Genomic DNA, 11,806 nt, shown 5'->3' with positions numbered 1-11,806 from the left:
CTCAGCTGTCACTCTGTTTCTTCCTCTGTCACCCGTGTCGCCAGGCTCGAGTATCTCACCCTCACATTTTATTATTTTTATTTGTGTGTGTGTGTGTGTGCAACTTTTTCTCTCTTTCAGACATTAACTGACGTGACTTTTCCATCTGGATTCCGGCTGTGTACAGATAAACACGTTCCGTCATCAGAAGAGACAGTTCAGGAATCAAGATTTTTTTTTTTCAAACTTTCACCACATGGGGGCGCTGTAGGATTTGCCATCCAGAGTCAGACATGTTGCACCACCTCCCTTCCTGGTCAAATCACAGATTTTACATCAGTAAAATTTCCGTAACATCTCTTGCACACCTGTCAAAGAAAAAAATATATAAATAAATAATTTTTTATCCTATCTTTTCATATCCTACATTCAATTTTCTAAATCAAAGGTTATTTGGTAATCCAGCTGAATAATGAAAAAAAAAATCATTAAAAATACATACATCTCCTTTACTACTTGATATATTTTAATGTCAATATCTGATTGTAGTTGAAGATGTCCTCGAAGGGCCAATGGCCTACATTTCGCAGCAGTTTAATGAGAGGCCCCCCCCCCCCCCCCCCGGCCTTGGAGCTGTGAAACCCAACCATGGTCACAGAAGGGGATCTAACCTCTGACCCTTGACTGGGATCAGGTGACAGACGGGGGTTAACTTTAGCAGCTAACTTTAGTCCTGTTCAGTTCCACCGGTAAGCTTAGCTGCTCTGTTATTGGAAGGTACAACAACACACACACACAAAAAAATATCCCTCCAGTGTTGCTGCACATACATTTTTTTCCCCCACCAACAAACTAGGTCACTGGATTTCAGAAACACATAAAAGCTTTAACTGCACTCAGAGTAATGGCTGAGGTGGCTCCTTTAACCCCTCGGCCATATTAATAAATTCATTCTACGGTTCTCCTCTTTCACTCGTTCTCCTCATTTCTGATAATTCCTCTCTCTGGAGAGCGCTGCACTGCACTGCAGCGCACGCGCACTCGTCTCCGTCGTTTCATCCCACCGGTTTTTGGAGCCGTTAATCTCCAGCTATTTGGCGCGGTGCTAAACTCTTAATTCTGATGGCTCTTTTTTTTTTTACAATGTGATTGTAGGGGAGGGGAAAAGCGCTGCCTCATACATCCTGTCTCCTCTCACGGCTCTGCCAAAGAGGCTCGCTTTCCTCACACCGTGTTTCTGGGTCGACAGAGTCAGGGACGGGGTCAAGGGTCAGGGTTAAGGGCCAGGTCGGTTCATGTACAAATAATGCTCAATCGCATTTAATTTGATCATTGATACAGTTGTCATTTTTGGAAAAGAGGCGTATCCTTAGCTAGAAGGTTATGACCAACCGGCTCGATGATGACCCTGCACCTGACTTTTCCCTCCGGTGTCACCTTGGGGACGTGGTTTTGACTGGAATGTGTCAACAACCGCTGGATGGTTTACGTGAAAGGACGGCTGGTGCAGTGTAGTATAACGTTGGTGAGCCCTTGATGTTTCATACAAAAAATTCTCAAGAAAGAACTTGATCGACCGACTGACATGGTGATACAAGTGTAATTGCTGCCAGACATGACCGAGGCATGAAGCTGCTGATCACACCCAAAGGTTAACACTATTAATACGCAGCTCTTCAGGTTGTATCAAAGTCCACAGGCCAAAGACCAAAAGCGATCTTTGCAATCACGACACCTGGAAATAGGAATCAACTTTTAACCCATTTAAAAGAGGCGGACATATGAACTGACCAACAACAACAGCTCTAGTTCCTACAATTCTTTGAGTTTTTTAACTCTTATATTTATATATTTCATTTTATTGCATAGTTTTTCACTTATTGCTCTTGTGCTTTAGGTTCCTGTCTCCATCTTTCTCCTGGTACTGTACTTCCCTTTTAAATTTTCTTTCTTTTGCACCATTTACATATGTAAATCTTACTGCAACTATTAATATCAAATTATTATATCTCAAATTATTCGGAAAAAAGGATGTCAATTTATATTTTGAGCAAATCCCTGATTTCCAGAGGTGAATTTCATATATGACTAAAATCCTCAAGTCAGCGAATAAAAGCCGTTGAATTAAATCAATTTACTAGCAGTTTGTTATCATCACTCCTGCTGACTTCTGAACTCCGAACACCACACCCACCCTCCCACTTTACCCCCTGCTCACCTCACCCCACCGCCCCTCCCGCCCCTCCGGGCCCAGTCCATAGCACCGCAGCAGCCCTGCTGATAGGGTTTCACTCTCTCTGGGGCGAAGAGGAGGGCAGGCGCTGCAAAACAAACCGTGGGACACAAATCTACCCGGGAATTTATATTCCCCTTCCTCCGACACACACAACTTCTGGGACCCGTGTCTTCCTGTGGATACCCGGGCCGTAGGTAAGACACCTGACCCCTGACATTGCGTGATAGCATCGATAAAGAAAAAAGGAATCTCTCCCGGAGATGCCCTTGAGTGTTTGTGGATGATCTTGCACTGATGGTCGCCGAGTTGTCAGATAATCATGAATCCCCGGAGGCGGTTGCAGCCAAATTAATTTGATTCCCGTGGTTTTGGCTGCAGGAGAAGCCCCTGTACTGTACGTGACCCATAGATGTATTAATGAAAGAGGGCATCGGAAGCAGATGCTCCAGTTAATATGACAGTGTGCACTGTTTGTTGTCTTTCAAGTCACAGTAATTGCTCATGAAAAGCCTTTCAATTCACACAATATCACACAGAGTTTGACCGTTAAGTAAAGAGTTAATTTAGATATGAATTAAACCAAAAATCTCAGCCAAATGGTGGAAGACGTCTTACCTCCACCACGTCTTACCCAACACCGTGGCGGGTGAGGAATGTGGCCCTCTGCAGTGGAGTTTTTAGTCCACGGGGATCATGGATGTATGTGTGTGTGTGTGTGTGTGTGTGTGTGTGTGTGTGTGTTTGGGAATGTGCTGACTGATGCCCTCCCTCCGCAGCTGTCCCCTCGAGATTTATCTGGAGCTAAAACAGGCCGGTCGAGGGGGGACGGGAGCGCCTCTTCGCTCAGGGAGGCCGTAACAGGACCCAGGCCGTTTGCACACGGCTCCTGCGTTTTGCCAGTTCCCCTCCACCTTGCACATTTCCCAGAAACCTCCAAAAAAACACCTGTAATCTCCTGCCACAGACTCACATTAATCAGGCTCGAGTGTGTGTGTGTGTGTGTATGTGTGTGCACGCGCACACATGACAGTCCCCCTCATGGCGGAGGTATAGAACATGGGTTCATAAAAATAGCCCGCACAGGACTGAATTCCCAGCAAGGAAATGAGCTTCAATTACAGCAGATGAAAAGCAATTACATTAACTGTCTCCCCCTGGACGAGCTCTACGGCTTTTTCGCTTGCATACGTGGGGAACTCACCTCCGACCGTACATAATTGCTTTTGACCTGTGCAACAGACAGCGACATACTGCCAGGCCCTATCGCAGTGGTTTGTCAAGAGAGACACAAGCTGCCACTGGGAATTAGTGTCCTCCGGGGCATGCAGAGGCCATACACTATGTGCAAAAAAAAAAGTCTGCTTAACCTAATTAGGAGCGCTTTCTGCTGGAGCTCGCGTGCATTTGGGAACTAATGGGCGACGTCATCATCCGCAGATATGTCTCGGAAAAACAATTTATACCTTGTCCTTAAATATCTATGGGCAGGTTTCACACTGTTGTTGTATCACATTTCACCGCCTGTCAGTGTCTTGTTGCTAATTCTGTCCTGCTCCTCGCTAGACGCCAGACAGAGACCGAATTAGCGCCGGGGCAATAATTCTTAATATCTGATTAAACCGCTCGTACAGTACAACTTTTACGACGGAGCACACCGGAAGACAAGAGGAGCCGCGTTGTTGAAAAATTAAAAACTGCATTCGATGTCACGAATGGAGTTGTGTTTATGCCGTATTTGTTGTCGCCTAGTCGATTGAACAATTTCACGAAAGGGCCTCGCAGTGAAGCTGGCCGCTGGACACAGACTTTTTAATAGTCTCCCTGTGGATCTCAGGACAGCGAGTGCACGAGATCACCGACAATCTATCATAACTAGTCCACTGCTGATTTATTATGTATACATCTGCTCAATTTTCAAACATATATATAGATTTTTTTTCTTTTGGGGTCACTTGGGGTCAATACAACCAGCTGTACACCAACACGACCTCCAACTGCCCATTAGAGCAACACTTTGAGGTGATTTCTCATCTGACGCCCCCTACAGGCAGGACGACGTAACTTGTGTGTGCCTTCCAAAACTGTTACAAATCACTGTTTTATGAAAGTGTGACAAATACGGTTATGTTTGGACACAAAAAAACATGTTGTTAGATCCTTTTGTGGGTTAACATAAGTGCAGGGTTAAGGTTGGGGTGTGATCCTGGCCATGGTATTTTAGAGAACAACATTGACTGTAGTGAGAAAACAGGAAATGAGTCGCAGTGTTGTTGAATAGTGGTGTTGTTGCTCTATAATAAGGTCTTTGCACATCATGAATACAATCCTCTGTAAACATTACACATGAATCAATATCACTATCAATTACATACAAAATTCAAGTCATAATTTTATGTTGTGGCAAGCAGTCAGTTACTTGTTTATTCATTGAGAACATACAAAGTCGTGTAACTGATCATCTGGCGAATGTAGATCCTTTCTCTCTCCTTTTAGCTTTGTTTTTGGTCTCCACCGACTCCCTGAGGGAAATATTTGTCTGTTTAGATGCCAAAGTCGTCTGTGAACTTTGTCTGTTTGGTCTGTTTGGTGCTTGCAGTGTACAGTGGGATCATCTGAGTCATATTTTCGTTGTTGCTGAAGACAGCTGCTGCAGCATTAGGGAATGGGAAGGTTGATGAGACTGAACCGAACAGCAAAGTCGAAGGTTGTAAAACCAAAATACTGAGCTGCAGGATGGAAAAGTGTTCTGTAGAGCTGCAGATTCGGCTGACAATTCTTTGTGGGTTTATCACTATGAATTGCAACTTTTTATGTATTGATTTTAATTATATTTATGTGTTTACAAAACAGGGACAATCCGCAATAAAGTTGTTGTTTAGATATAGCCAGAAGATAATTTCCATCCGTGGGTAGAAGCCATCAGTGATGCTCAAACTGCCAAAGTAAAAGATCAAAGTCAGTTGTGTTACAACAAAACATTTTAAAAAATAACATATGGAAACGTAAATTTAAACAAATGTAGTCTCAAAATCATTGAAAACAAATATCAGAACCATACATTTTTCCAACCAGATAAAATAGAAACCTACTATTAATACGGATCTGAGTTCACTCATTTAAACTCATTTCAAAATGTTTTAAGCACTGCACCCTGTGATTCTTCCATAGCACACAGAGTCATTTGATCTGTTTTGAAATATGTATGACGAGAAAGATTATGGTGACGCTGTCATTCCTCTGTTGTGTCCTTTACAGCCATGCCTATCACTACTCCTGTCCCTTCTAACAAGAGGAAGAAGGCCATCAAGATCATCACTGACCTGTCCAACATCAGCCAGAATGGTAAAACACACACACACACACACACTCGCACACACACACACACACACACAGAACGACTAGAAGCATTTTGGCCGCACCTCTCCATCCTCATTCCTCAAAGACCGTCCGTTATCTCCCCTGTGATCTGATTATCCAGACCAGTAAATGTCAAGCTTTGCTCTCTGGTGTCTGCTATCTGCACAATCTGTGTCCGCAAATTGAATCGTTACATGTGGTCTTATGTGGTCTTATGATAGACACACACACACACACACACACACACACACACACACACACACACCAAGCAGTAACGCAATAACACAATGTGGCTCATTATCAAATGGCAGAGCAGCCACAATTCTGTGACCATTAGAGGAGACACGACTGTGATTCCGCTCCCACTATATATTTGTTTGAGGTTGTGTGTTAACTGGATCTGGAATCAGTGCAACTTGTAAAAGATGTGGCAAATGAATCACGTCTTGGCATTAAACACACAGCTGCAAAATGTTACTCTTAGTATACATGTATTTGTTTTAATTATCTAATTTCTTATAATGCTGCTCTTTTCTCTGTTGAGCTGCTCAACAAAATAATTCTCCCTTTATTCTTTTTTTCCGTAAAACAAAATGAAAAATCACAGCCTGTTCACTGGGGATTCTCCAGAGAATTACTGAAGGAAAATACCCATCGGAAACAAAGTGTTTCATATATTTCACTCTGCCAGACCCACCAGTACGTCCATCTGTTCAAACTCTCGCTGTGCAGCTGAACATTGTTCAAACTCACAGAAGGTTATTTTTAGTTACATTAATGTATCTATTAAATGAATAATAAAAAAAATAAAATAACCTGGTGTGTCAGGCTGAATTTGAGGGTAATGTGTAAATGCTGGTGCAGATGGTAATTATAATAATAATAATAACAATAATAATAATAAAGTTCCATAAAATGAGATGGTGCAGCCATAAAAAACAAAGTATGATTCCAAGGTACTTGTACTTCACTAGGGTATTCTCATTTTCAGATTTTTTGTACTGTTTTTTTAAATTCCTCTTCTACATTTAATATAAGAGCTTTATTATTGTTATTTTGATGATTCGATTTTATGTTTGAGTTTGTAAAATAAAGCTCTTAAAGAGTTTTTCTACATTTAACTACCAGTGAGCTCCACCCCAATCAGCTGTATCCTTCTGCCCTCACATCATTACATAAATAATCTAATTTTATTATAAGATGATGATGAAACGATATTCAGCACAGTATAACACTCACAAGTTTTATTTTTGAAACTTCAAGAAAAACATGCTGTAAATAATTCTGTATTTTTTGAAAATGTTTTTCTTTTTACATCATATCATAACGTAAATCTGTAACTTTACTTAGGTTAAGAATCTGGACGCTTCTTCCATTGCTATAGAGTATAGTGCAGCAAAGAAACAAATCAAATGAATGGAGAAAAAAAAACAGGTGACAGCAAACCTTGTGCAGACGTTCATGATCCCCAGAGGATGAATCCATCTGACTTTCATTAACCCCTGATTGTTCCTCTACTCTACACGCCGCTGTTCTTCTTCTTTAGTAAGAAGATGCAACAGACATTCACGCCTCCCCTCAGGAGGAATTGTAATAACTTTTTTTGGGGTCAAACTTTCAACTTGTCCCAATAGTTTTTGTTTGATTGCGAAACTAACGGCGTTCCCATCGGCCCCGGCTCTTCTTTAATTTTGACGCTATGAGCATGTTAGAGTAACTGTGCCCTGCTGTGCATAAACGCATCCTCACAGGGATTGCCAACGTGGCCGCAGACTCTTGTCTCAACGTGCAGGAGAATCAAAAGTGGCATTTACTTGTCGCATCATGAAAAGACGTCTGTAAACGCCGACAACACACAATCTGCCGATCTGAGCACGCCGTTCAACAGTCTGTCCATTTGTCTCGCCGTTCCTGTCCATTGCTGTCACATCTGTATCCTTCGACCAGTTTGTTTTCAGCCAGTCGGGAGCTTATCCCGCTTATCCCCTTTTTGCTGCAGTTAATGCCCCCGGTCATCTATCGCTCATCCCTGCCACTGTGTCCCCCCTGACGGTTCATCCCGAGCCTCTGTCCCTCAGTATGTTGTCCGTCAGTGTCTGTCCACCCCTGCCTCCGTCAGTCTCGGTCCCCCTTGGTCAGCAGCCAGCTCCACTTTCACATTCCTCTGAATTAACACTCTAATCAATATCCTCATGGGAGAGTTCGCTCTGCTCAGCAGCCTCAATTATTCTCTCCCTCTCTCTCTCACACACACACACACACACACACACACTTAACACACACCCACTTGCACAAGTCTGATTTACGAGGTCCTGCTAACAGCAGCATTGCAATGCCAACTCCCTGCTTTATAGATGTGGTTCGTGCCACTGTGTGTGTGTGTGTGTGTGTGTGCGTGCGTGTGTGCGTGTGTGTGTGTGTGTCGGTTTATGGCCGGGCTCCAGGTGTTATGAGTGATATCAGAGTGTACGCGGTGGATGAGAAGAGTGTTTTATGAGGAGCTCCGTGGAGCGGTAAAAATCCGTCAGATCTCTCCATCACCGCCGGTGAGGAGGAAGAGAAAAGACAAGGGGAGGGAGGTGGAGAGAGAGAAGGGGGCAGTCACGAGGATTTCCCTCCATAAACAGTTCTACCAGAACCTGTTGTGACATTCCCCGCGGCCCCCTTTTCCTCTATATTGCTCTGGCCTAGTAATGCCCACGACTCCCCTGGTCTCACATCCTCCGGCACAACAGGTTCTGACTGTAATTCATCACCACAAGTACGGTATGAAAGCCGGGGGATGAAAGCACCCACACCCCTTTTTACGGTCACAGCCCTGATTCAACATCAGACACGAACTGGAGGCTAAACCTAAACATTTTAATTTGCCAAATGGGTTAAGTTGACGAGAGCGAGCACGGCTCAGTGTATACAGTACCTTCCCCTGAATCTTAATAACTAAAACATTTTTAAAGATGAACAGCGATAAATCATCGTGGGTTACACGAGTACAGTATTTCATTCATTATTTAATTTCTTTCGCAAGAGAGATAGATGAGAAAATCAACCTCATGTCAGTCTATTCACCACGAGGCTAATATTACCATAATCCCAGTGTAAAACTACAACTCCTCATTTTTACACTTTGTTCTTTTTTTCCACAAGAACCGCCATCTTCTCATCTAAGTCTCATGAAGAAATGAATAGTAGAATAATGTTTTCCAAAGTGTCAAATTATTCCAGACCTTTTCCACCAAATCTGAATCAGAAACTCTAATTTCTCACGTGTCATAATATATATAATAATTGACTTAGGATGCATTATCAAAGTATACTGTAGTAGTATATAGTATGTAGTAGTTTCTATATGGATATATGCTCTTTTCGCAAAACAACCTTCTAGCACCACGTTTCAATTCATAAAAACAATTTACGGCTTTTTATTCAATGCTTTTCCCCACTGCATTTTTCTCAACATGTTTAAACTGTCCTGATTTCCCTTCTACCTGATGTTCTCCACACATACCCACCTGCCGCTGCGCATTCAGTGCCTTCATTTTGTCCTCCTCTTCCCCCTACCCTCTGCCGTCATCCTCCTGGCAGACGAGGAGCCGGACACTGAGGCCACCGAGCTCGACCTGGGCACCAAGATCAAGACGCCCAAGGACGTGATGCTGGAGGAGCTCTCCCTGTCCGGGAACAAGGGCTCCAAGATGTTCAGGATGAGGCAGCAGAGAGTTGACAAGTTCATCGTGACCAACGAGAACATGGTGAATGTGACGGAGCGAAGGGGAGCGTGGATATGTTGTGTGCGTATGTGGGTGCTGATGGCTTTCTCTTCCTTTTTCCAGCAGAACCTTGAGAACCTGCTGATGTGCCCTCCCCCTGTTCCCCCAAAGCCGGAGATGCCAAAAGGAGACAACAGTAGGCTCATCAACGCACTTCTACATTCATTCATGTTTTCTGTCATCTTTTCGGTATTTAAGATGCTTTTCTGTCCATCCCCAGTGGTGGAGGAGACAGTGGACGAGGAGGCGGAGAAGGAGAAGAGGAGACTGGAGTACATACGCACCTACGTATCACCATGGGAACGGGCCATGAAGGGCAACGAGGAGCTGAGAGCCACCATGAAGGCCTCCATGCCGGGACCCATCCAGGTGCACCAAGATCTGCCTCTGTTCAAGAGCTTCAACAGGTACACACACACACACACACACACACACACACACAAACCAGAAGATACTGAGTTTATCTCACCGTTTTCTGGCACTTTTGTGAGAATTGTGAATATTTACACAATATCAACAGTATTTAATTTGTCTGAATTGATACTGCAAACGGCAAAGGTATTATGACCTTTGCTGTTGTAAGGGTCAAGCTCCAGAAATGTGAAGATATGAGTCAGGACACGGCACTGGGTATTTACAAAACCGCGGAAACACACGTGCAAGTAGCATTAAAAACAGTGGAAATTTGGTACAACAGTGATATTATAACAGATGATACCGGCAGTGCTGGTTGTGTCGCTACGCATTATGAGACAAGAGGCCCCTGGGCACAGATATGTAAAAGGGCCCCCCAACACCGCTACATAGACGGAAAGAGACAGAACCCTCAGACTCACACAGACACAAAATGGCTGTCAATTTATGAGTCTTTGTGGTCATCTTGCGTCTCTTTCAGGTCCTTTTGCTTTTTTTGGTGATATTTTGTGTCTCTTTGTTGCCATATCTGCATCTGTTTGTGATTCATTTTGTACATCTGTAGTCATTAAGCATCATTTTGCAGTTATTTTGTCTCTTTGTAGTCATTTTACATCTCCTTGTGGTTGTTTTGTGTCTCGTAGGGGTAATTGTGTGTGTCTGTGTGGATCCCCTGACCCATTCCTGCCACCGGCACAAACCACAGGAGCATGTCATCTGTGGAGATCATTTTCAATTCGGTGTTCTTACATCGTCCACGTAACGAAGCTGAATGAAGCACAGAACCAGACATCTCTTGTCTCTCAGGCCCCTGTTCTTCTCTTTTCCCTTTTCTTCCCCAGGACGGCGCTGCCATTCGGCGGCTTCGACAAGGCGACCAAGCTGCTGACCTTCGAGCTGCCCGAGGCCAGCGTCGCCACCGACGAGCCGGAGCCACTGCCCAGCCTGCAGGCCGACATCCTCTTGCGGCCCTCGTTCAACCGCACGCCCATCGGCTGGGTGTGCGGCGAGGACAACTCGCACATCCACATGGACGTGGACAACGTCGCCTTCGACGGAGAGACGGATGACCTGTGAACACGCATGCAGACGGCGACATGCTTACAGTACACATGTAGCCTGAAACACACCTTACAAGCCATAGAACTCATAAACGCACCTACATACATACATACTGTACCAGAATACGCCGTCACATGAGTGCATATATGCGAGCATTCAGCAGATCATGATTCACGCCACACATACACTGACAACACAAGCACGTGTTAAAATGTACTTTAATTGCATGAAAAAGCAAATACTATTTAAAACTGCCTTGAGCGGAGGACAAAAAGGACAAATTATCTCCCCGATGATTTTGCAAAACTGTGAGTTAATGTGAGACCTGTGTGAACAGAAACAGACAAGCACTCTGCACTCTTAAAAAAAAAAATGTATTTGTGCAATAAAGTTCCCCCTTTACAGAACGTCTGACTGCTCCTCGTGTGACCACTGCACGTGTATCGTCCTGGAGAAGAGTTATCTCCTAATATATATATATTAAAAAAACCTATATTTTTGGAATCATACACTTTGGAGCTCTCTCTCTCCGGAGCGCTCAACCACGGGTCCGCGGTGGATGGAGTTTGCTCACATGCCAAATTAACATTCCCCGAACAGAGACAGGGGGTTTAGAGTTTCTCCTTCGTATGCGACCACCTGTTGTCAGACGCCCATGAGTTTTTACACCTCGGGTCGCATGCTGACACCCAGGCCATCTCCATGACAGCAAAACTCCGTCCACGGGTGAATACTGTGAGATGTGGTTGAAAAGCTCCGGATCGACTCTTTCCAGCCCGACCCCCCACCCGTCAAAAACAAGCAAAGTACAAATCTCAAGAGACATTTATTCTTATAAGAAGGACGGAACAGACACAGTTGGCGGACTGAAGACACGTAGGACCAAAATGGACGTAGTCGACGGGTCGGACTTCAGTGAACCTACTCAGTTAAACTGTAAAGTTGATTAACATATTTCTACAGGTTTTGTGCATTTGACTTGTCAAAT

At 44.0% G+C, this 11,806-nt stretch overlaps 1 protein-coding gene across 2 annotated transcripts; it reads left to right on the top strand.

The window, feature by feature from the left end:
* The first annotated feature begins 2,249 nt into the window (after window positions 1–2,249).
* myoz1b (myozenin 1b) lies at window positions 2,250–11,225 on the top strand. Of its 2 annotated transcripts, none has more exons than XM_035613844.2 (6): window positions 2,250–2,409; window positions 5,471–5,557; window positions 9,158–9,324; window positions 9,409–9,478; window positions 9,563–9,749; window positions 10,599–11,225. In XM_035613844.2, exons 2-6 carry the CDS (start codon window positions 5,473–5,475, stop codon window positions 10,831–10,833), a joined length of 744 nt encoding a protein of 247 aa, XP_035469737.2. In that variant the 5' UTR covers window positions 2,250–2,409; window positions 5,471–5,472; the 3' UTR covers window positions 10,834–11,225. The 2 variants fall into 2 exon arrangements, with proteins under 2 accessions (XP_035469737.2, XP_035469736.2); XM_035613843.2 differs by having other exon boundaries at window positions 9,406–9,478.
* Window positions 11,226–11,806: the final 581 nt, after the last annotated feature.

This window comes from Scophthalmus maximus, chromosome 16 (genome assembly GCF_022379125.1).
Source record: "Scophthalmus maximus strain ysfricsl-2021 chromosome 16, ASM2237912v1, whole genome shotgun sequence".
Classification (NCBI taxonomy): Eukaryota; Metazoa; Chordata; class Actinopteri; order Pleuronectiformes; family Scophthalmidae; genus Scophthalmus; species Scophthalmus maximus.
Note: the sequence above shows the minus strand (reverse complement) of the source record. Positions and strands in the feature narration are given on the sequence as shown.

What these genes read in the sequence shown, in the direction of transcription:
- myoz1b (XM_035613843.2), top strand. Translation starts at nt 5,473, where the DNA reads ATGCCTATCACTACTCCTGTCCCTTCTAACAAGAGGAAGAAGGCCATC. An exon ending in TCGTGACCAACGAGAACATG is followed by an intron (nt 9,325 to 9,405) that starts GTGAATGTGACG and finishes TCCTTTTTCCAG; the next exon opens with CAGAACCTTGAGAACCTGCT. An exon ending in CTGTTCAAGAGCTTCAACAG is followed by an intron (nt 9,750 to 10,598) that starts GTACACACACAC and finishes TTTCTTCCCCAG; the next exon opens with GACGGCGCTGCCATTCGGCG.